Source organism: Sinocyclocheilus anshuiensis, unplaced genomic scaffold (genome assembly GCF_001515605.1).
Source record: "Sinocyclocheilus anshuiensis isolate Anshui unplaced genomic scaffold, SAMN03320099.WGS_v1.1 scaffold2085, whole genome shotgun sequence".
Taxonomy (NCBI): Eukaryota; Metazoa; Chordata; class Actinopteri; order Cypriniformes; family Cyprinidae; genus Sinocyclocheilus; species Sinocyclocheilus anshuiensis.
This window is the reverse complement of record NW_015554052.1, coordinates 525,398-551,200: the sequence shown is the minus strand read 5'-3', so window position 1 is coordinate 551,200 and position 25,803 is coordinate 525,398. Positions and strand designations below refer to the sequence as shown.

Sequence of the window (25,803 nt, the reverse complement as noted above, 5' to 3'; positions counted from 1 at the left end):
GTGTGCGTGTGCGTGCGTGTGTGTGTGTGTGTGTGAGTGTCACAGGCAGAAAAGTGATGTGGAGCTTAGCACGGCATTATCCACACTCTCTGAGACACAATAAATCGGCCTCCTTCCAATCACAAACACCACTTCATTTATACTGTATATAATAAATGTAATATTCATATTGGATTGTAAAAAACAGTGTATTTTTAAGTGAAAATGAATGTATTACTTTCTGTTTCTAATGAGAGTCATATGAAAATAAAAAACGTAAACTAAAAAAGATCTTAACAGTTCTAAAAATAGATGTAAATAGAAAATAGATGATAGAAAAGCATCTCTGAGACTCAGTTATATATGTATTATATATATTAATTATGTATGCTCTATATACTGTAGATATATAATATATAGAGCATACATAATTAATATATATAATACATATATAACTGAATACTGAATTATTTCCATGAATATAAATAATAATTATGAAAACATGAAATATAACTTATTTTTGCTAATTTGATTTAGTGGTGAAATGTGACCCAAAATAAGACATTATATTCTGAAAAGCGACAGTGAGCTCAGCATTATCCTCACTCACAGCATCTTTCCGATCACAAGGGTCTCTTTCTCCCTCTTTTCCATCCCATCGTCTGGTCCTCTTTCAAGCCCTGATCGCCTGCGGAAGTGAGTGATCAATGCCGGGCAGAGATCAGTAACGGTGTCGGGATACCTGCTCTACGCTGCTATTTGCAGGGCGTCTCATTTGCCTTGAAAGGAAAGAGCTAGTGTAACCCAAACCCCAATGCAATCTGCGACAGATGGAATATATACAGCAGAATCGAGACAGGAATTCATGCAGGGCGAATGTATGGAGTAAAAGTGACTCACGCGCACGACAGATGGCGCACCGACATCCTTCCTTAATAATGCCTTACTAAATATAAACACACGTAAAGGTGCAGGCTGGGTTTTACCGCACCTGACGTGATTTAATTCGATTACGCCACCATATGGAAGAGCGATCTCTGATTATGGTGCACAAACATCACAATATATTGCTGTTTTAAAAGACTTGGGAGTGTAACGCTTGAAACATGCATGCGCAGGGCAGATTATGATAGTGGACTGTAAACTCCTGCCATTAGAAACACTGGGAGTGAATCCAGAGCCTTAATCCAGACCCAACCCACCGCATGAACCTCCATCTGTTCCCTCAGTGTGTGTGTGTGTGTGAGAGAGAGAGAGAGACACAGAGAGAGAGAGCACGTGCCTAGAATGCCTATGCGTAAATCCGGCCCTGGTCTTGGTGTCTCTACTAACCAGCTGATGAGCTGAATCGGGTGTGTTTAATTTAAAAAATAATGATAAATAAATGTTGTATATATGTGCCCCCAGGAACAGGGTTGGGAAACTGCTTTATACAATCATATAAATCATATATGACAGTAAATGGGGCAAGATGAGTGCATTTTCATAATGGGATGGATGGCAGGTGAAGAGAAGCTCTGAGCAGGTATAGTTGAAAGAGACAGTGTTTTATAACACACACACACACACAGAGAGAGAGAGAGAGAAAGAGAGAGAGACAGCTAGAGAGACACCGAGAGAGAGAGATAGAGCCAAAGACTGGAGTGGTTGAGGGTGAACAGACAGACTGCATGATGGGCCACGTTCAACCTGAACGACTCCCACTGGACGACAGAACCTCATATTCATCTGATATTGAAGACGGGATATCTTTGGCTCATGTCACTGGGCTTCAGGACTCTTTTTTTAGTGTCGGGTGAATCTCAAATCAATCATGTGCAGGTCATATTTCAGCACAAGAAACAAACAAGACATTGTATTTTGCTTAAAGAATATGAAGCCTATTTTTAGGACCATTACATTTTTTTTTAAATAACACATTATTTTCATGACTAATAACACATTTAAATTAAATTGAATTACCTTAATGCAAAACATCTGATTAGTTATTTGTGTAAATTATATATTTAAATTGTAAACTATTTATATGATACATTAGTATTTGATGTATATTGTATGAAAAATATTGTATATTTACAGTGAAAATGAATTTGTTTCTAATGAAAATCACATTTGAGAACAGAATTAGAAATATATTGAAAACATATGAAAATATATGAAAATATAACACACACACACACACACAAATATATATATATATATATATATATATATATATATATATATATATATATATATATATATATATATATATATATATATATATATATATATATATATATATATATATATATATATATATATATATATATATATATATATATATATATATATATATATACATCTTTTTTTTTTGCCTCACATTTGAATTATCTTAATGCAGAAAATCTCATTCTTATTAGTGTAATAAAGAAAATTTAAGAAAATATTATTTAAATTGTACAGTATTTGAACATGATAGTATTTGGATGTACTGATGTTTAAAAAACATTACAGTAAAAATGACTATATTAAGGTAATGAAAATCAAACAAGAATCACATTTGAGAAAAATGGAAATTACAAATAATTGTAATAGTCCTAAAACAGTTGTAATTAATTTTATAATTAAAAATAATAATTTATATTAAATAATTATATGTTGCAATATATCCTTTTTCAGCAATGACAGGTGTCATTTTCTTTTTGCAAAAAAAAAAAATATTAATAATAATAAATGAATTATTAAATAGAAATAATGACTTATTTTTAATTACAAAATATAACAACTTATTTTTGTTCACTTGATTATGTGGTAAAATGTGCCCTGGTCATTTTCATTTAATAATTTCTTCCTTTTTCTGTCTTTGCAAAATAAATAATAATTATTTAATTAATAAAAAATGATATGTCTAATTATTTATTAAATAAATAATTAGACACTATAAAATATTCACCAAAATACTATGTAGCATAAAAAAAAAACCTAAAACAACTTCAGCGTAGATTCCTGAATTAAAGTGTCTTGTGGCTCCAGTAAAGATGCATGTAAAGAGATACAGACAGGACAGGAACAATACGTCAGGAAGCTTCTTCATCGCGTGTTTCTAGCAGAACGGAGCTGAATGCTGTTATCTAACAGACTCGGGGCAAACAGCGACATCATCGTGTTACGTAACCAGGCAACACTTAACGAGAGCCTTGACATAATGGTCCGGGCATGCTCAGTGCGTCTGACGGCCGTGTCAAAACAAATTGGCTTAACTGCGAGGAACACGCAGGCAAGCTCAGACTGAGTCGGGTCTCAGGGGTTTTAGTGGAGATCACAATCCACTTCATATACATACAAACATTATTCGTGTCATCTGTAGATTCCACTGTCCAGAAAATGAGCAGAACCTCCAAATGAGGCAAGGACATGCCTGGATCATATTTCACCACAAAATAGAAATAAATAAATCTAATTTTTGTGATATGCAAACAACAACAACAACAACAACAACAACAAAACAATACTATATTTATTTGTCAGTTGTCAATACTATATTAATGTATGCTTTTTTAAATTAAAATTATTTTTAATTTAGAAATTGTTCAATTAAAAAATAAAAATCATGATATTAGAGGTTTTTTTTACTGTAATATAATAAATAATCAAATTGTAATATGCAAAAAAACAATGGTATTGCCAGATATTAATTTATGCTTAAATTAAAATTAATCTAAATTTAAATATTATTAAATAAAAAAAAAAAATCATGATATTAGGGTTTTTTACTGTGATATAATAAATAATCAAATTGTAATATGCAAAAAAATATGTTATTGTCAGATATTAATTAATGCTTATTTAAATTAAAATAATTTTTTACATTTAAAGATTATTAAATTAAAAAATAACAATCATGATATGAGTTTTTTTTTACTGTAATATAATAAATAATCAAATTGTAATATGCAAAAAACAATGGTATATTTGTCACATGCTTATTTAAATTAAATTAAATAAAAAAAAAATTACATTTTTATAAATAAAACTATTACAATGTTTACTGTGAAAATATCTATTTTTGTAATATGCAAAAAAACAATGATGTATTGATCTGTCAGGTACTCATTTATGCTTTCTTAAAAATAAAATCAAAATTGTAAAAATTTAAAATTTTTACTGTAATAGCATAAATAAACAAACAAATTAATAAATGATTTATCATTTATAATTAATAAATCATTTTTGTAATATGCAAAATATTGTATATATATTTGTCATTTACTAATTTATGCTTATTTAATTTAAAATACATTTTAAATTTATTTATATTACATTTATATTTATATCAGGTTAAAATTCATACTATTTAATTTTTAATATAAAAACTTACTGTATTACAATAATGAGAATCTAATGAGAAACACCATTAAGGAACACAAGAATTACAAAAAAGCAGTAAGAGTGTCGTTTGTCTCACATTTTCTTTCCTCTTTTGAGTCCTTTTCATTTACAGTCTGAAACATACAGTCGCAGCAGCACGTTTGACTCGTTATGAAGTCCAAGCCGGATGGCCGTCCTGATTATGAGTGACAGCAGCTATCCGCGCGGACAAACGCTAATGAGACGCATCCGGCTCTTGAGTGAGTATATTTTGAAGTGAAGAGAGACTAATTACACTCCAAACAATACGTAATTATAACACAGGCTAGGTCTCCTCTGGATGCTGGTAACAGTATGTTAATGAGTTTTGTGAAAGGATTTCTTACCTTTGACCTCAATGGAAGCATTGGCATTGGGAGCCGACTTAAAGGTGTAAACGCACATGTATTCACCCGAATCATCTGTCCTGGGTTTACTTAACCTACAAAACAAGAAACACAATCACTGCCAACTCCAAACTGGAGCATCTCTACAAAACCAAAAAGAACAGTTCACCAAATGCTGAAAATACCTTTATTTACGCCCCCTCATGTCACTGCAAACCTGTTCTGTTTCTCCCATACAAGCTCATACTGATTGCACAATATTTCAAGTCTCCTGAAGCCGTATAGTATCTTTGTGTGAGGAACGTTTACATTTATGCATTTGGCTAATAGCTTTACATGTTTACATTACATCATTTCATGCATTCCCTGGAAATCAAACCCATGACTTTGGCGTTGCAAGCATCAGGCTCTACTGTTGAATGCAGGAACAGAAACATTATTCACAGATAATCTTCCCACCAAAACTCTGACATCTATGGAAGCCCGTTTCTGCCACGGAATACAAAATAAAACAGATCATTTTGACTTTATCTCCACAATTCTGTCTTTTTTTTCTCTCTCTTGGAATTCTGAGGGAAAAAAGTCAGAATAACGAGATACTAATTCAGAATTCTGACTTTCTTTCTCACAATTCTGACTTTTTTAAATCAGAATTCTGAATTTACATCTTGCAATTCTGACTTTATCGCAATTCTGATAAAAAAAGTCACAATTGTGAGATATAAATTCAGAATTCAGATTTTCTTTCACGCAATTCCGAGTTTCTATTCTATTCTATTCTATTCTATTCTATTCTATTCTATTCTATTCTATTCTATTCTATTCTATTCTATTCTATTCTATTCTATTCTATTCTATTCTATTCTATTCTATTCTATTCAAATTCTACTAGATTCTATTCAGACTGTTTAAAATCAGATTTCTGAGTTTACATCTTGCAATTTGGACTTTATCGCAATTCTGATAAAAAAAGTCGGAATTGTGAGATATAAATTCAGAATTCTGATTTTCTTTCTCACAATTCCGAGTTTCTATTCTATTCTATTCTATTCTATTCTATTCTATTCTATTCAGACTGTTTCAAATCAGAATTCTGAGTTTACATCTTGCCATTTTGACTTTATAGCAATTCTGATAAAAAAGTCGCAATTGTGAGATATAAAATCAGAATTCTGATTTTCTTTCATGCAATTCCGAATTTCTATTCTATTCTATTAAAATTCTATTCGATTCTATTCAGACTGTTTAAAATCAGATTTCTGAGTTTACATCTTGCAATTTTGACTTTTTTGTTTCCATCATGAAATGTGACTTTTTTCTCGTAATTCTGACTTTTTTCTCGCATTTGCAAGTTCATATCTCCCAAATATGCATTTATATCTCGTAATTCTGTTTATATCTCACAATTCTGTTTTTTTGCACAATTCTGATAAAAAAAATTATGAATTCAGAATTCTGACTTTCTTTCTCCCAATTCCGACTTTTTAAAATCAGAATACTGAGTTAACTGACTTTCGTTTACATCATGAAATAAAAAATAAAAAAGGTAAATGCGACTTTTTATCTCTCAATTCTGACTTTTTTTCTTGCAATCTCCCAAATATGCATTTATATCTCTCAATTCTGACTTTTTTCTCAGAAATGTGACAATTATGAGATGTAAACTCAGAATTGCATGAAAAAAAATCAGAATTTTAAGATAAGTCGTAATTACCTTTTTAATAGTTTTTTGACCCTGTGACAGAAACAAGCTTCCATAGGAAACTTGCATTCATATTAAAAAGGGGATGCACAATTTACTAAATGCCACTAATCCTGAATATATGGATTGGAGAATGGAGAAAAATGGTCTTTTATAACATTTTGTCTTTTTATCACACGTTGCATATATGACTTCAGAAGGCTTCTTTTCCATATACATACATAAATATATATTTTTTGGAGTTTAACAGACATTTTCACTAGAAACTTGTATAGAAAAGAGCAACTGATAAATAAGGTTTGAAACGACATGGAATCATTTTTGTGTGCGCTATTGCTTTAAGAGCCGATATTAATCAGTGAAGCATTATTAATCATCAGCGAGAGCGACCTATTATAACAGCATTTTCAGAAAGCATTTTTCAGGTGGCCGGTTGTGTGGAGATGTATTTTGGCTTGATTACGCAGTGCTAGAGCTGCCGGCGCAGTGCTGTCTGCTCTCTCTGGAGCCTGTGACATGCAGTCTGACAGCAGATCGCCTCGCGCCACATCACTCTCAGCCAAAGCTCTGCTGGGGGGTTTCGCTCTGATCAGACGTGTCACTAAAGAGATTTCGTGCTTGAACATCCGGACTGTCCTCAGAGTTTCTAAAAGAGCTTGATATTACAGACTTCACGGGTATATGAAATATAATTTGAGGCAAAGCTTCTTCTGAAATTGCTACGATACTGGAGTGAATTGGACAGGTTGCATTTCACCCTAAAATAAATAAAGAAAAGACACTGAGAAATTAGATTCTCAAATAAAAAGAATTAAATATATAAATTACATTTTGTTTAAATGAAAATGAAGTCTGTTTTAAGAACTGCAGATTTTTGCATTTTGACATTTTCATGCCATGATTATCATAATAAATAATTGAATAATAAAATTATCTAATAAAATTTATTATTATTATATTTAATATATATTTTATGAACGATTATTTTATTTTATTTATGCATGTATGTATTTATTTATTATTTTTGCCCTCATAGTTTATTAAAGGTTTGTAGTGTAAATATACTCAGCTATTAACGGTGGGATATTTTTTCTAATGAAAGAGTGCATTTCTTATCTTTGTGATTTTAAAATAATTTAAGGAAACTAACTATTGATGGTTATTTGTTGAATATTTTGAACAATTGAAATCAAAGCACACATTGCTTGAAATGAAGACGTCTTATAAACAAGTCACATTTCAGTTTTATTGTAAAAAGCAAGTTTCCTATAAAAAAAAAAAAAAGAGAAAATAACTTGCATTTTTGGTTAAAAAATTAATTAATACCATGTCAAAAGTAGAAAATAACCAGCATCGTTTGCAAACAAAATACATTTTAAATATTGTCAATATTGTGCTGTCAATATTTTTTTAATTAAAAACAGTATAAATAAAATTTAGTGCAACACACTATTATGAAGTCACTTAAATATTTAAATATATTTAAAAGATAATGGGAATAAAAAATATATATAAAATAAAAAAAAATATATATATATACAGTATATATACATACAAATCTAATTTAAAAATATATTACAAATTATTGCATTATTTTGCAAAGGCACAATATAATTTCTTCTGTTACCCATTTGTGTTATACATGCTTCATTCATTCATTTGATTTTGGGGTGAAATACGACACATTTTCCTGAGCTTCATCCACCTGTCAGCCGGACTAAGCAGTGCAGTGCAGATTAGCAGATTGCCTGGAACACAGATGACGTGCTGCCTGCTGAACTACTGGGCTTTCTTAATCTATCAACATGTTTCCTGATCGTTTTTATAATCTGAGGCACGAGCAGAAATGATTAATCTGTGGTAACTGACAGCATGTCACAGATGCAATAGAGAGAAAAAACAAAAACAAAAATGAGAAGCACCGATGAACCCAAAGCAAAGAGCTGAAATCTCACTTGAACTTGGTGTGTCTGTGCTCAGTCCTGGTGTTGGCAATCTCCAGTCCGTTCTTCATCCAGAAGGTCTCCCGGTGGGTGCTGTGCGAGTTAGTGAGGTTACATTGAAGAGTGATGGGCAACTCCTGGCCGCTTTTAGGCTGCAAAATCTCCTGATCCGAAGCATTGATCCGTGGCTCTGAAACGAAGACAAAGTCCTGGACAATTAGAGAATAAAACATTACGATCTTAATGGATATTCATGTTTCCTTCAGACCTTCCTGAATGTGTTCCTGTGTGGAGAACGGAGACAACACGAATAAAAACATTACAGTTGCACATCAAATAGTGTCAAGTTTAACATATGTCCCTTTATAGATTGTCTTGATGCTTAAAGAGAAAGTTCACCCGAAGATGAAGATCCTGTCATCATTTACTCACCCTCATGTCGTTTCAAACCTTTCTCTCTTCTGAGAAACACAAAAAGAGTTGCTTTTGGACTGGAAACAATGACTGTCAAGCTCCAAAAAAAAGTCCACAAAACTCGTGCATTTTAAGCCATAGCATGCGATACACCGGACAATCGGCTTTATATAAATTTGTTTTCCACAGAAGTGTCACGCAGGTTTCAAAAGACATGTAAATGATGAATGTTCATTTATGGGTGAACTATCTCTTTAAGAGCACATATACCTCTCCATACTTGCCTTAAGGAATGCCTGAAATGGGACAAACATGGGTCGCAATTTCTTCTATTTTGACACAAATCATAAATTAGACACTGAATTTGCACCTGCAGACGATCAAGACTCAAAAGTGAACATGCAGTTGTGTTCTGGCCACAATATGAGCCTCATCAATTGTGCACAAGACCGCTTTTACAGCGAAATCATCCAGTTTCCATTAAATCCAGTTCAACTTCATTTCAAGTGCAAGCTGCAAAGCTTCTAATAACGGTTCTGTTTCGGTTCAGCTTGTCTTCTCTTGGCATATATATCAGTGGCCATAATTGATATCCAGTAATGCTTTACGGTTTCAATATTGTCTAAGAGCTGGTCAAAATAAAAAATCTGCACATGTAGATTTTTACAGAATTGAAATGCATGTCATTCACGTTTATTTATGAAATATTACGGTCAAACTGATGATGCTTTTAGCTATCAATAAAGCACTCAAAAATGGCCTAAATTTAAGATTTATGTATTTGAATTGCATATAAAATTCCCATCCATACATGGTTTTAACATAAACAAACTCAATAAATCATAGCATAGTTTATTATCAACTATTTGCATCTATTTGATTTGATTTAAGTAATCATATTTTCAAATTGCTTAAGAATCAGCGTAAATCTGTTCATTGTGAAAACAATTAAATTTAATCAGTTACAAAGTAAACATGGCTAAATATGATTAGTTGTGTAACAACTTATATGTGCGAGTTTGAATCAAATTGGATTTATTGATGATAAATATATATTAATCTGGTTAATGTGTATTTAAAACACATTCGGTTTATTAGTACTATACAGAAATCTGATCTGTTTGTTTGTTTGTTTATGTTAAAACTATGTAATCCAAATAGATGGAAAATGTATATGCAATTCAAATTCTTAAATTTAGTTCTAAATATTTTTGGAGGGAATTTTTCTCCATTTGACACATTTTACTATATTAGCTATTTAAATATTCAAATACATTCTATAGATTTTCCCTCAAAATCAGGACAGATTTTTTTCTGGGACTACTATGGGCTCAAATAACAAAAATGTCACTACTTTCTATCCTAGCTTTTTAATCTAAACATACAGACTTTAATCAAATGAGCGAGGTGTCCATGTGTGTGAATCTCTACCGTAGCAACCGCAGCACCCAGTTGGAAAAAGCAGGGCGAGGCATAATCACTCTGTGATTGGCTTGTACAGTAAACCTCCAGATATTATTCCTGCTCCGCTGGGAGAGGCACGGGATGATCCGTGTGCCGCCAGAAACTCCAATTAGCATTCCTTACACCTCCTCCTGCAGTTTGGTTTAGCCGAGGGGAACGCTACTGCTAGCTCTCTCTCGATCGCCTATACTCTCACCTACACACAACCAGAAAATCTCAGTCTGCACGGCTACAGAACGCCTGGAGATCCTGCTGAAGGTCATCTGGAGGACACCTGCTAAGAGGAGGGAGTTTAATGAGTCGGTCCTGCTCACAATCATCAGCCAATGATCACGGAAAACTGTGAAGGGAAGTTTGGGGTGAAAATATGCATATTAGTGATGCACCGATCCCAAGAGCCGATTATTGAGCCGATTATTACATCTGCCCAAATGGATACTGACAGTTTGGATTTGCTAAAGAAAAAAAAAATCTTCCAACTAATGCTGTAAACAATACAGGGATCCCTCTCATTTGGTATATTACTATAATATTAAAGGTTAAACTTAACAATGGGCCCCAAACTATTCAAATGCTATTTATTATCTGATATAATCAGTTTTGGTGCAATGCATTATTAAGTAATTAATTACTGTAATTTAATTACTTTTCCCTTAAGTGAGAGATTACTCTTCATTTGTCTGTCATTTAATTACAGCTACTTCTGATGTAAAGCCTACAGAACAATTCTATATCAAACAACCTTAAAATGTATGTTTTTAATGTAAACTTCTCCCTTTGGATAGTTCAAAAAGAATTTATGCAATTTTATAGAATTTATTTGAAAGGATTAAAAGAGCAGTTTCATGTCTATCCTTGAATTATTCAACTGGTCGAGGTTGACATGGGATTTAGAAAGTAATTAGTAATAAGTAATGCAATACTTTTTGGAAAGAGTAATTCGTAATTACACTGTTGAAGATCTAATTAGTAGCTAGTAATTAGTTACTTTATTTTTTTTTTAGAGTGACTTACCCAACACTGGATATAATAATCACACTCAAATACAACTGAAATGTTTGTACTCAACTCAATTGCACATAAGGCGGTTTTCAGAACTTTTAGATTTATTCATGCATGCATATATAATTAACAGTAATAACCTGTAAGTAATAATTTGTGAACACCAGATAACTTTCCTGAGGTAATTGCAACATTAAGTGACATATTGATCACAAGCTGGTTTATTGACGTCTTTCTGTGGCTGAAACACTGATTGAGTGATTACATGAAACATGATAGGCTTTGCAAGGTTGTACTGTATTTCAACACCATCTGATGTTCATGCATGTTTATTTCGCATTATACCTTGTATTAAAGTGGAAGAGAGTCGCACTACAGCAATGTCACACCACATTAAAGACTGACAAAACAGCATTTATTGCTTGATTTTTGTGATAAAATGGACAGAATTTGAGAGCTGAGACTTAGTTTCATATCAGAAGTAACAAACGCACAAAGCTCTGTGATTACCGGACAGGAGGTGCATTAAAAATAATGTTTGGTGAGGGAAAAACTGCACATCTGGCAACCCAGGATTGAACTACAGGTGATTCATAAGGTCAAATAAACCCTGCATTAACTGTACTTCACTGTAAGTGATATTGCATTAACTTTGACAGCCCTAAATTCTGCACCTTTTGATGTAAAGGATTGACAGTATATAATCAGATCATCGGCCAATGGCCAGTACTGCAGATATTTGCTTTTATCGGCCGATACATCGGTGCATCCCTAATAAATATTAACATTAACATTTGCACTACAGTCTACAGCCTCTACACACGAGAAGCTCGACAAGACCACCATCAATCTAGACGCTGTCCTGTTGACAAACTATACGCTTCAGCATGTATAGCCTGTTATATGCATGTGATGATGCCGTATCACATGTATATAATATGAAATCACAGACTCTCAGTAATGACAGAATATATCATGTTTGTACACCTGCATTTGTCTTAATTTAGCAAGCTCTTGATGGACAGGAATCCCTGAAGTTCAGTTAAGACCCGACTGCTTGGCTTCATGTTAGCGGGTGGAATATCATGTCATTACTGAATCACAGGCAAACATTAAATGCAAAGAAGGCACAAGGTCATTCTCCGGCGGCAGACGCAAACGGGGCAGTTTTATAACAGAGATAAGATTGTGATTTTTTTCGGGGTATTGAGATAAGGGATTGCCCGTTTAACTGAAATGACCCCTTTTCCTTGTGTCTTCTTTCTGGTCTCATCCACCCTTTTCCAAGGACAAAATGCACAGAAAAAACACGGCATGACTTCAAAGCGCCGTTAGGCTTTACGCTCTGCACAGGGCACACAAAGGCAAGCTTTGAAGTAAATAAAACGACCCACGCAATGCAAAACGAACAGACTAAATCATGTCCGTATGAAATAAAAATAAAGAACCCAAGCAAAACAGGAAACAGGAAGCAACACAGGAAACAGAAACAGCCGGGATGGGCGGCATGTATAGGGTGAGGGAGGAAGGAGTGAGGAAGAGGAGGAGGAGGAGAGGCAGACAGAGAGCAGGGATTTGTCTGGGTTTGTGGTCATCCACAACAAGAGGCTCAAAGGCATTAGGAGAGGAAAGGGGCTGAAGGACTATTGAATTCAGTGGGAATCCTCAAAGTCTGCCTGAAGGAAAGGGGGACATTTGGACACACCAAGTTCAAACCATAATAAAAATACAAGAGGAATCAATACAATTCCAAAAATGAACTCAAATGAACATAATATGGGTTTTGTTTTATTTTTGTTTGTAGCAGGGCTGGGTGGCATGGAAAATGTTATTTAGTTATTTTTGCTGCCAAAATGCTTTATGTATTGCATAATCATGTGGTAATATCTATTTTTGGAATTTCTTTGGATTTTTTAAATACTTTACAAATGAAAGGTGCTTCACCTCATTTGATTCTTTTCTCATTCATGCTACAATATCAGATTATACTCATAACAAACGAATATGCAGATATCATAAAACAGAAATGCACTCTATATATGAGTGGATGTGCAATGTATGAAATCATAAAACTGTTGAAATACACCAGGGTTGTGCAAAGGTCAGAATGAAAGAATTGATTCGAATTGATTCAGTGGTGATTTGTTTCAATTAATGAGCGAGAATTCAAATTGAACTGGCAAAAAATATACCGGAATTTGAATTGGAATGACAAGAGGAGGAATTACCGAATTATAATTCAAAGAAATTCTACACAAGTGATGCATTCTGGGAAATTAAGTGTTGTTCCAGCCTGTTCCATAAATATGTCTGTCTTAAAGGCCTCTGAAACCTTCAAACATCAAGATTTTTGATCAACATGTGCATCCCTAGGATATTAGTTTTTGTTTTGTTATTAATCATTTTGTCTGTTAATGCAAACAGCATAAATTCAGCCATTTTACTGGAATTTTAATATTTCACCCTTATTTTCTTTCATAAATCTATTTTACACCAGGTGCAAAAAAATAGTTACACTCAGGACCTCGAGGACAAAAAAATGTTCCCAGTAAAACCCATTTAAACTGCAATATTTAATCCCAATGCCATTTAAGCATAAAACCATGCATTCTCTGTTAATAAAAATGACAAAGCTTCAAATCGTTTACTATTTAATCTTTTTTTTTTATATGTCTGTGTGAATGTTTTTATTTTTTTTATGGCACAAAAAAAATAATAAAGCATCACAATTAATGTAGTTTATAATCATTGATTTATCCAAAACTGTAATAATCCCACCACAATAAAGCATTTAGTATATAGAAATTAATTATTTGTGTGTTTGTTTATAAAAAAACAACAGTTGCATTATGCAAACTGGCATTTAAAGGGTTAAATGCTTCTTTTTTTTTTTAAAGGTAAAAAAAAAAACTGTTAGTGTCAATGTCAGTGAAAGCTGTAAAGAACTATAATATTATATAATATTTAATATTTTTAGGACCATTTATGTTTTTGTCCTCTATGTGCCTTAAATAAATTGACGCAAAAGGGTTGAACAAGCCCACACAGAAAGTTGACAAACTTCAAAATTGAAGTTCCTTAATTCAAATTCAGGAATTGAATCAGATTTTGTGCATCATTCATTAAACACATTCTCAGTTCAGTTCCACAACCCTGATACCAACCTGTTCTCATAAAAATACGTACCTCTGGGTACTTTTCTGCAGCACCGTTTAACGTAACTTACTGCACGTTTCGCCGCAGTTTCAAAGAGAAATGTCCACTGAGAGGTGCGAAAACACGGGTTCAATACGTCAACCCTGGCACGTTTTTATTACGTTGATATAGGTACGTACTGCTGTTTCTATCACGTTGCTTCAGGTACGTATTGCGGCAGTTCACAATTCAAATATCCAGGGACTGACGCTAAATGTTAATGCTTTATCGCGTTGGAAATATGCCCTACACCAAACCCAACCCTAAACCTACCCGATAGTGTTAACAAATGCAAAACTGATATAAAAGCGCATTTGTTGATGCAACCGTGCCATGTGAACTTCCTTATACGCAGATTTGAACTGTTTTGTTTAATCGAAACGCTGTAAATTTGTGTGAAAAGGAATAAAAGGTGTCGGAGTTTTACTGCCTCTAGTGTTAATTTATTTTGGGAACTGCAGTGATATGTACTTATTGGTACGTATTTCGCGTCTCGCGTAAAAGTGCACCCAGGTATGTTTTTGCCATGAGACCGGGTAGCCTGATACACACACAAACACGATGCACATCAGCTGAATTCAATATCCATATGGTTGCATGCAGAACGAGATGTCAAAACTAAATTGCTCCCAATTTAAAATTGAACTGCATCACAGGTAATCAGAATCACGCCACCCAGCCCTAGTCCGTAGCTGTTTCTGCACGAGGGACGCAGGGGGACACTAGTGTGTGTTTGAGCATCTAGCTACTACAGTACATAGAGCACTCACTCTGCAGCACGGATATGGTGGCTTGCGTTCGGATCCAGGTGATGGCTGGGTTTTGGCGGAGGTCGTTGCGGCGCGGGTCGTTGCTGGCCCTGCACTCATAGATCCCGGCGTCCTCCAGCGTGAGGCGGGCGATGGCCAGAACGCTCACACCGTTGGCACCGAACGCCGTGTTGATGGACACCCGCCGCTTGCGTGCGCCATCCCACAGCTGCTTGAAGGAGTCCGCCCTGTTAATATCGGCATACCACCACTGGATCTCCGGCACGGGGTTACCCACCACATCGCAGTACAGCTCAAAGGCGTCTCCTGTGAGCTTTATCTCTGACATTGGCGACTTCACAAACCCAGCTGGAGAGGAAGAGGGAGCCATGAGGTGAACAAGTGTGAAGGAAACGGGGAGAAGAGGGGTGTGCGAGAGAAAACCAAAGCGTCCGATCAGTTGGAAAACACAAAAGAAGAATGATCCAAATGCAAATCAAGAAGAAACGAGCCACAAATCAGAAATGAGTGGAAAACAGTTGGAAAATAGTAGAAGTCAGAATAAAAGAGCATCAGTCAGAAACAGGTTAATGGACCCTCATTTGATATCACATTGAAATAGGACCATCTTTGACTATTGTAAAGGGATAGTTCAAGCGAAATTAAACATTTGGTCATTATTTACTCACAGTTATGCTGTAAGAAAACACTTTAAAGAATAACAGCATGCAGGTTTGAGTAAATGATGGCAGAACGTTCATTTTTGAGTGAACTTTCCCTCTTAAACTCATTCTCATATGTTTCCATAAAGGCTACTGTACTATTTCTACACACTGGATTTTACATCCTAAATTAACCATCTTACCAATATCTTAGATATATCATAAAAAGAAAGACAAGAAGAGAAAAACATTTGCACTAAAAGGAATATTGGATGGATGGATGGATTTCCATTAAAAACCATCTAAAAATCCTTAAAAACAGGAATTAACTTGAGAAACAAAATTGTGTAAAACATTTTCTGGCAGCCAAATTTTCTGGCAACATTGCAAAATAATAATAATAATTATTATTATTTTCTTAACCAGCATTTTTGTCGTTACCAATATGCTTTTCTTTAAAAAAAACTTCCCAAAATTCCTAAAAACAGTAATTTACTAGGAAAGCAAACCTGAAAATACAGATAAATAGTTATGTAGAATAAATGCTTTTACTTTAAGATCATTTTTCATTTACAAGTTTTGCCTGACGAAATTGTTTTCTGGCAGCACTGCAAAATAATAATAATATTTTTCTTAACCAGCATTTTTGTCTTTACCAATATTTTCTAGGAAAAACATCTAACAATCCTAAAAAATAGGAATTTACTCGAGAAACAAAAATTGTGTAAACTAATCGCTAGCTTTCTTGCCTTTAGAGAATATATCTTGAATTAAGTTTCTACTTAAATTCGACTTAGATTTTTTTCTAACCTCATTTGTCAATGAGGAAGGAAAAATACTTAATTCAAGATATATTCTCTAATAAATGCATCTTGTATTAAGGATGTTAAGATTTTTTTCCCAGAAAACAAGACAATTGTGAGTCTTGATATTTTGTGCGCTTAAGAAAAGGTATTTTGCACAGATCCAGATGGCAATAACATCAGCGCATCCCCATTTATCTCAGGAAACAGTGAGATATGAAGAGATGATGCCCTTCGAGATGAAGTTATTATTGTAACGGATTACCGAGCCTGTAAATGAAATGATTCATGAAGGTTTGCTGGAGTTTACAGCATTACGGCTCTCACGGTAAGAGACTGAGCCCACGGAAAGGTGAATTCCACGGGCGTGGAGAAAAGAAATATGCTTGCATCTCACATCAGATCTACTTGCGACTGGTTTTACATCGTTCCTATTTATCGTAGCACTATCAGCTTGTCACATGCATCCGTGAGATGTCAGAGCTGAGTAATGCACAGGTGGCGTCAGCCACAAACATGTAACCTTAGTCACACACAGTCTGGAGGAGATTCGCTTGCATCTCTACACACAATAACCTTCAAACAGAATCTACATGAAAACAAGAAAACGTGAGGTTGCATATCTGACTGTCTCGGATGTTCCTCCTAAAGTCCTCCTGTCAGAGTATTTCACTTTTATATAAACGTGAATAGATCTCACTGGGGTCTTTTTCTCAGGAGAAACATCTGAGAAGCAGGAGACTTCAGTAAGATACAGAAAACCGCATTACTGTGTTCTAGAAGAATCAACTACTGATTGTTCTTTCCTCTGGGTACAGATATGAAGTATCGCATTGACATGATGACGGTGCTTATAGTTTCTAAACTACGGTTCAGTTTAACTTTGGTGTGTGATGAATGCTGCCTGTGACGCTAGGCTTGCCTCCAGATGCTCAAGATGGGGACTCAATCATCCCAGAGCGCCGCGAGCTCACGATGCATCTCATGATCTACAGTAGACTCGCATTTGGACCGAGCTGGAACTCACAGCCAAATATCAATAAAACATGTCAGAATGTGTCAGGGCTGGGTGATTTATCTAATATGCATGATGTAATATAATATACACTACCAGAAATTAATGCTTTCATTCAGTAAGGACGCATTAAATTGATCAAAAGTGACAGTAAAGATATTTATAATGTAACAAAAGATTTCCATTTCAAATAAATGCTGTTCTTCGGAACTTTCTATTCATCTGTGAATCCTGAAAAATAAAACGCATCACGGTTTCCACAGAAATATTGTGCAGCACAACTGTTTTCAACATTGATAATAATCAGAAATGTTTCTTGAGCAGCAAATCAGCATATTAGAATGATTTCTGAAGATCATGTGACACTGAAGACTGGAGTAATGATGCTGAAAATTCAGCTGCGCATCACAGAAATAAATGACAGTTTAACAGATATTCACATAGAAAACAGCTATTTTAAATTGTAATAATATTTCATATTTTTATTGCATTTTTAATCAAATAAATGCAGCCCTAGTGAGCAGAAGAGAATTAAAAACATTTAAAAATCTTACCGACTTCATCACACAGCCCTATCAGGGTTCTTTATCTGTATCTAAAAGGATATCTGGAAAATAATTTTCTAATTTTACACTCAAGAAACTGGCAAAGGAAACACTCTGGCAGGTCATTCAAGGAGACTGAGGTGGTTTTGTCATATAATCTCAGGATGACAAATGAACCGGCGCTCAGAGGGCGCCTAAGCTGTCTTTTAATCATCATTCTTATACACAAATAAAAGAGGAATCAAGCTCAGTATGTTTGTTTGTCAGTGTTCAGGAAAATGACACTACTAAAAGACAGAAACGCCTCACTAGCTTCTTTTCAGCCTTTGACATTCACGGACCGAGGAAATGTAAGGTCAATGTGCACACTTAATGCATGTTCCTGGTCTTATTGTGAATGACTTGTATTGATGTCAATGAGCGTTCAGGTGTTCAGAAACAGCAGAGAGACTCTGAAGGAAGCCGATGGGTGTGTGTGTGTGTGTGTGTGTGTGTGTGTGTGTGTGTGTGTGTGTGTGTGTGTGTGTGTGTGTGTGTGTGTGTGTGTGTGTGTGTGTGTGTGTGTGTGTGTGTGTGTGTGTGTGTGTGTGTGTGTGTGTGTGTGAGAGAGCAGGGAAGCTTCTGGAAAAGCTATGTGCCGAGAGTGTGTGTGTGTGTGTGTGTGTGGAGCGAGCTATGAAAAGACACAATTTTCACTTAGTTGAATTCCCTGCCTGAGGCACGATCATGTGAACCATAATTATATTCTCTTGGAATAAAGACATCCGTGTCTGGAGTTTTCAGCCACCCTAACGAACAGATTGGGCTTTCACACCTTCTCTACTGGAGCGCGATTCTCCACAAGCCTTTCCGGGAACAGAAACATCTGGATGGTGTGTACAGCGGTGCATAATGACATGCATTCATTGAGGCTTTTCAATCAGCACCTATCAGGGAAATTAACTTACACCCATGATGCTACTTCTGCATGTTCATACGTCTCAGTTAAAACCCAAAAAGACCATGCAATTACATTTAAAGGAATATTTTACCCAGAAATGTACATTTGCTGAAAATGTTCTCATCCTCAGGCCATCCGAGATTAGGATGAGTGTGTTTCTTCATCAGATTTTTGTTTTTCTAATAATGTCTTGATAAATGTTTATTTAATTTTATATTCACACACACATAATATAAAATAATATATAAATAAATAAATAATATATAATATTTTTATCTTATTTTATTAATTACTTAGCCCTTTATTTTAATACTATTTTATTTTATTTTTTAATTCAAATTTTTTATTTTTTCTTCTAACTTTTGTGTATATTATATTATATATAAACACATATATTATATGTAAACACAGTCATGCCAAGAAAGTACTTTCAAATTGAATTGAAGATACCTTTAACAAGCGTAATTGTATTGATTTTCTATCTTTTGCAAATATCTTTTGCGAATATCTAAACATTTTTAAATCAAGATACATTTACTTGATGCAAAATGGCAAAAAGTCTTGTTTTCAGAGAATCTGAATCTGACTTTATGCTTAAAATGAGAAAAGAACTATGAATTAACAATTTTTCCTGACACTATTGGTGGATTTTCCCCTCATTTTAAGGATCATTTCTCAAAAAAATAAGATTTAATATCTTATGTCATTTTGCATTAATCAGCATAATATTTATATGAATATTACATGTACAATTTCTTTGAAGTTCCCTTCATTTCTAACAGTCCTCACTAGCTCATTTGAAATGGTTCTGCAGTGTGACAAATGAATTAAAAGCACAAATATTTCAATTAATATGAGGTCAGAAAAGCAGAATGTATAATAATTGCAAGAAGAAATGCTATTTAAAACGGTTTTAGATCAAGTATAGCATGTCACACCACAGGACACGTCAACTATAAGCCAAAGATATGAGCATATCGGCCTTCGATAGGATTAATGCTGGAATTAGCATCTCAAAAGTTGCAGCTCACAACTTAAATTCAACCAAAAATTTATATTCTGTCATCGTTTACTTTTATTTTCTCAAAATGAGACGTTCAGCAGAATGTTCATGCCGAGATTTTACATGCATTGAAACCAGAAACCAAATAATCGTATCATAAAAGAAGCCCAAAAGCTCTTATTCCGAGTTCCACCAAAGAACAAAGGTGATGAAACGATGACAGAATCTTCATTTGTGACTCAACTATGCCTTGAAAACACCTTCAATGCCACGGCTGTCACAGCAACTCGTGGGCTATTTATACTCAGAAGAGCGCCTTTATACCGTGAATTGTTTATGAGGCCAGATTAGACATGGTTCATAGACATATTCACTCCACAATAACTACTGCCTTTCCATCAGACTGAGATTACAGTGTGGCTTTCTGCTTCTATTACAGACAACACTGACCGAATGACAAACACAAACCATCCCATAAAGCCAGTCCATTAAGAGCTACTGGATTCCCTTCTGGAAAAAATAACTACAAAGCCACAGTTCTGCTCTCCTCGTGTCAGTTCTAATAATAGAAGCATGCAGCAAGAATGAAGCGAAGCCATTTACAGTCCTGCAGATATCTGTTGCTGCTCTCATGAGCGAAGCACAGTCAGTAACGGCTCCAGGCTTTATATATGCAAGCTACACACTGTTTACATCTTCATTCCTACAATCAGATTCATTCATTAATAGTGAGATGAGCTGCAGGTAACATAGCATGTGAAGGGAGGGCAGCAGATGTGAGAACTCAGAAACAAACAGAGACTGGGATAAAACCAGTCCAATTGGGATTCAGATCCGACAAATGAAAGTGGAGCGATGCATTTCTGTGCCACCGGCGTCACAGAATAGTACTGCAAAAATAATGCAATGATAAAAAGAGGTTTCCCAAACACCCCAGTTGAACAGATACAGTAATTCCCGCCCCAAACTCACACCATTGGTTGAGCAGCGTTGACGTCTCAGGCTGGTCTTGATGCTCAAACAAATAGATCAGACTTTCTTGTGTGACCCTGAATATTCAGCTGTGATATTTTTTTTTTGTTGTATTTTATGACATTTTGTGTTCATTCATATATATATATATATATATATATATATTAGATTTGTATTTTGTTCATTACTTAGCACATTATTTAAATACTATTTTATTTTACTATTATTATCAATAAATTATATTATCAATATTTTTATATTGTATATTTCCTTTTCTTGTAATTACTTGTTTTGTGTACAATGCTCTGGTAAATATTTTATGTAAACACAATCATGCCAAGAATAAATTATTTTAAAGTATCTTTACCAATCATAATTGTATTTTTCTATTTAATCTTTTCATATTTTTGTCTTGTTTTCCATTACAAATATGTATATATATATTTTTTTTTAAATCAGGATGCATTTACTTGAGATGCAAAATGACATAAGATAATTTTGTTTTCTGAGAAACTGATACAAATAAGAAATAAGAAAAAAATCTGCCACTGGGTAAATAGTTTTCTATTTTAAATGAAGTTTATTATTCTGACTTCATTGGCAGATTTTTGTCCTATTTTAAGCATAAGTGCACTTTATTTTGATGAATTCATCAAAAATTATGATGCCATTTTGCATCTTTGCAAATTTACGTTTAGGCATTTACATGTGTGCATTTCACAGACATTTTTCATCCAATATGATTGCATTGCATTAAATGTTTACACTTTATCAGTTCATGCATTGCCTGGAAATCAAACCAATGACCTTGACCATACTAGTGCAATGTCCTACTGCTAAATGCATATTAATTTAAGGATGATTTTAGATAACTGTATTGGAAAACAAGACAAAAATTACAAAGCAAGAACATCATTGTATGCAGTGTAATTATTTTACTTTGACTTTCTATGTTTATGTTGACTTTCCACACAAAGAGCATTTAACCCCTTTATCCCCTTGTCAAAGGTACAAGAGAGCACAGAGAGCACTAGTTTACTAGTCAAAGACCGTCTGGTTCATTTTGAATTCAAAAATGACAAAACCTGGCTGACAATGCCAGTTCCAATCCGGCTGTCTTTAAAAACACACAAACTTTGACTGATCGCTTTACGTCTCTCAGAGCAGATGCACTTTTTCACTGGAGGAAGCGTTATTATGGATTATGGTTAAAAACGTCTTGATGGATTTTCATTTTCAGCTTTTCTCTTCTCCAGATGTTAACTGATGCACTGGAGTGCTGTGGATTACTTGTGGATTATTGTGATGTTTTTATCAGCTGTTTGGACTCTCATTCTGACGGCACCCATTCACTGCTGAGCAAGTGATGCAATGCTACATTTCTCCAAATCTGATGAAGAAACAAACTCATCCTAATCTTAGATGGCCTGAGAGTGAGCACATTTTCAGCAAATGTTCATTTTTGGGTGAACTATTCCTTTAAAGACGATTCCGTTTCAATACACTGTTCAATATTGCAACTCTGCTAATTCTCAAATCATTGCAACCTGCCAACTTAAAAAAGGCGTTTAACGGTGGGATTTGGCAGCTTGAGTGTGTTAACGGGATCACTTGAGTTTTTCACCTCTCCAGTGGGAATTATGGCTCCCTGGAGGACAATAAAACACCACACAGACCCAAAAACACAAGCCACCGCTGCCACATTTCCACACACACGAGTGTTGAGTAGGTGGAACGGGTCATGAGAGTCTGCTTGTCAATCTGTCTACTATATTAAACAATAACCAGTGATCCTGTGGTGCATTTATATCATGATTTTAGAGTCACGATGCAGTGACTCTTCCACGACAGGCTGTGATTTCTTCATCTTCTTTCTAATAACGTCGGTTGTAAATTGCATATGGAGTATCTAACACAGGTGGTAAGAATGAGTCATTTTTTTCTGCGGAAGAAACTCTTAGCAGTTTGTGCAGGTGTTACATGAATTCTTGGTAAATCTCAGCGTTCGGAGTTAATGCCCTGCGACTGCAAAGAACAGCATGTGCCATTTTCATACACGGCTCAACATGCCATGTGATTTCAAAAGATGACTGCAGGTAGGGATGGGCGATATCTTATCATTTGCGATATACCGGTAAAAATTCTCCCCACAATAAGAATTAGTCTTCCCACGATAACGATAAAACCTAGTTGTTGACATATTTCTGTGTACGACCGTGCAGAGCTGTCGTGAAATTGAGGAGGAGTTTATTTATCACTAAACGAAGAGCTACAGTCTACAGTCTGGAACTGGTTTGGTCAGGGCTGTACAGTGCGACAAAAAAATCGGTCTGAGCCTTGAATAAATGTACTACAGTAACACAGTTTTGCATGTGTATGAGCCTGTTTACAAACAAAGACACCATTTATCGACATGCTTTTTCTCCAAATTAACTTCATAACATCAGTCGAGTGTTTGAAATAACTTTGTGATCAGACGTGGTTTCATACTACAGAATGAGGTAGAAATAGTATACAGTGATAAAGTCTAATTGATTAGCGTTGCATTATAAATATACTTTATCCTTATAAAAATACCCAAGCTTGCTTGAATAACACAGATAAACCATATACTGTCGCAATTGTATGTTTATTGTCATCAAGTTTCCTCAGTTAAAATTTCTCTCTCTGCATTTTATTCAGCGATAACTGGATACCTTTGTCCATATTAGGGATTTCCTGGAACGTCATCAGTGCTGCGATGCATATGTGGTGTTTCTGCACAAGAGTTATTTGAATTAAACAGTCATTACATTACGTGTGTACTCAGTAATGCTCACAACATCAGGGTAAAAATAGGAATGATAATACTTTACTTTAAAGAAACAGGATTTTTTTGCCTCTTACTGGATGCATAAGATTCTCTGAATTATCATCATTGATATCGTTATCGCAATAAATACCAGAAATTATTGTGATATACTTTTAAGCTCATATCACCCATCCCTACTCTCAGGTCATCTCTTCTCTTGGCTAAAATAAGCTGACAACAGTCAAATGCCTGGCTATTAAAAACTAACTACGAATCATGCGCTCTTAGCAGCTCTACTTTACATGAGGTGCTTGTTCCTTTGGGGTTCTGAATTATTGCTTTCAGCTGGTCTCAGGAAACACTGAATTAATTCTAGGCGTATTTTAATAACATGATTTGAATATGAAGTCTTGAGTGGGCCGCAGGAGCTCGAGTCCCAGAGTTCAGCCCTGAGAAAGCAGCCAGTCATGCTCATGGTGCCTACAGAGGGTCTGGAATCTGTTCAGCTGGCTTTACCAAACAATAGCTGGATTATCCAGGAGAGCCACTGACCTTATGTCTGGATAAATCAAAGCAGAGCTTCACACACACACACACACACACACCATACTGTACAACATTGTGAAACTTAATAAAAGAATGTCTGAATCTATAGATACATATCAGAGATAAATAGTATTTAAATAAAAAAATTGCTCTATTATATATATATATATATATACACACACAGAGCAGTGATATTTTAGTATCAATGATAAACTTAGTTTTTGATAACATTTTGAATACAATTTTTATATTTTTTGTTTTCATTTTAATTTTAGTGAAAGTTTCAGTAGTCATTTTTACTAGTTTTTACACACACACACACACGTCTTAGTGCTGTCAAAATTAGCGTGTGATTAATTTTTTTCAGTTTAACAGCATTAAATATATTTAACGCAGGGGTGGAGCTAGGGTTGGACCAGGCACGGGTCAAACGAGCGCGGAAAAGCTACAGGCGATGAGGAGCTTCAGTAGAACAACAGTGAACTGCACTCGGATCTCACAGATGAGATGCTGTCAGGCCATATGTCAGTAAAAAAACTATTTTCCTGTCCTGTCAGCCGTTATTCTGTGATCATAGCACGTGCTCTTAAAATGCACACAAAAGCACGCTGGCGTGCGCATTATTATTTTAAAGCGCTATATCATATTAAAGCGCAAAAGAAACTACGAGCATGCAGTATCATAGGTATGTCGTCAGTTAAGCCTTGAAGTTACCATAAACAGCACGTGCTCTTAAAATGCACACAAAAGCACGCTGGCGTGCGCATTATTATTTTAAAGCGCTATATCATATTAAAGCGCAAAAGAAACTACGAGCATGCAATATCATAGGTATGTCGTCAGTTAAGCCTTGAAGTTACCATAAACGGCGATTAAAGCTGCCTTAAAACTGTGCATGCATGTAAGTCTTTGTTATATATGAGTCAGATTTAAGAACATGTCTCTGAAATGCAGTGGTTTTCCAAACTGCACTGTCTCCCTCATCTAACACACCGGATTCAACTCCTCAGCTCATTATAGAGACTTTAAGAGCTGAAGTGAGTCAGAAAAGGTAAAGAGTTATGAGAAACTATGATGCGTGTCAGATCCACGTCATGTTCAGCAGCGGCAGCAGCTATTAAAGCAGCCAGAATAACCTCATCACCAGCTGCTGTGATGCTGTTCATCAAACAACAAAATAAAAAGAGCTTTAAGGATTCATCTAGATTTCATTTAGAATTTAGCGTTTGATAGCTATTACATTTCTGTATATTTCCTACTTGCTGAGGGGCACAGGTAGCTAAATATGACATTTATTATAATGGGTTTATGTGAAGATTGTTTTAAGTTCACTTAAATTAGA

At 34.8% G+C, this 25,803-nt stretch overlaps 1 protein-coding gene across 2 annotated transcripts in view; it reads right to left on the bottom strand.

The window, feature by feature from the left end:
* Positions 1–25,803, bottom strand: part of LOC107668478 (neuroplastin-like) — a 53,630-nt gene that overhangs the window by 19,925 nt on the left and 7,902 nt on the right. For both annotated transcript variants that reach the window (XM_016460350.1, XM_016460349.1), the window contains exons 2-4: positions 15,206–15,553; positions 8,373–8,550; positions 4,716–4,810 (exon numbers count right to left, since the gene is read on the bottom strand). In XM_016460350.1, the coding sequence (XP_016315836.1) occupies positions 4,716–4,810; positions 8,373–8,550; positions 15,206–15,553 (621 nt within the window). The remainder of the gene's footprint in view (positions 1–4,715; positions 4,811–8,372; positions 8,551–15,205; positions 15,554–25,803) is intronic.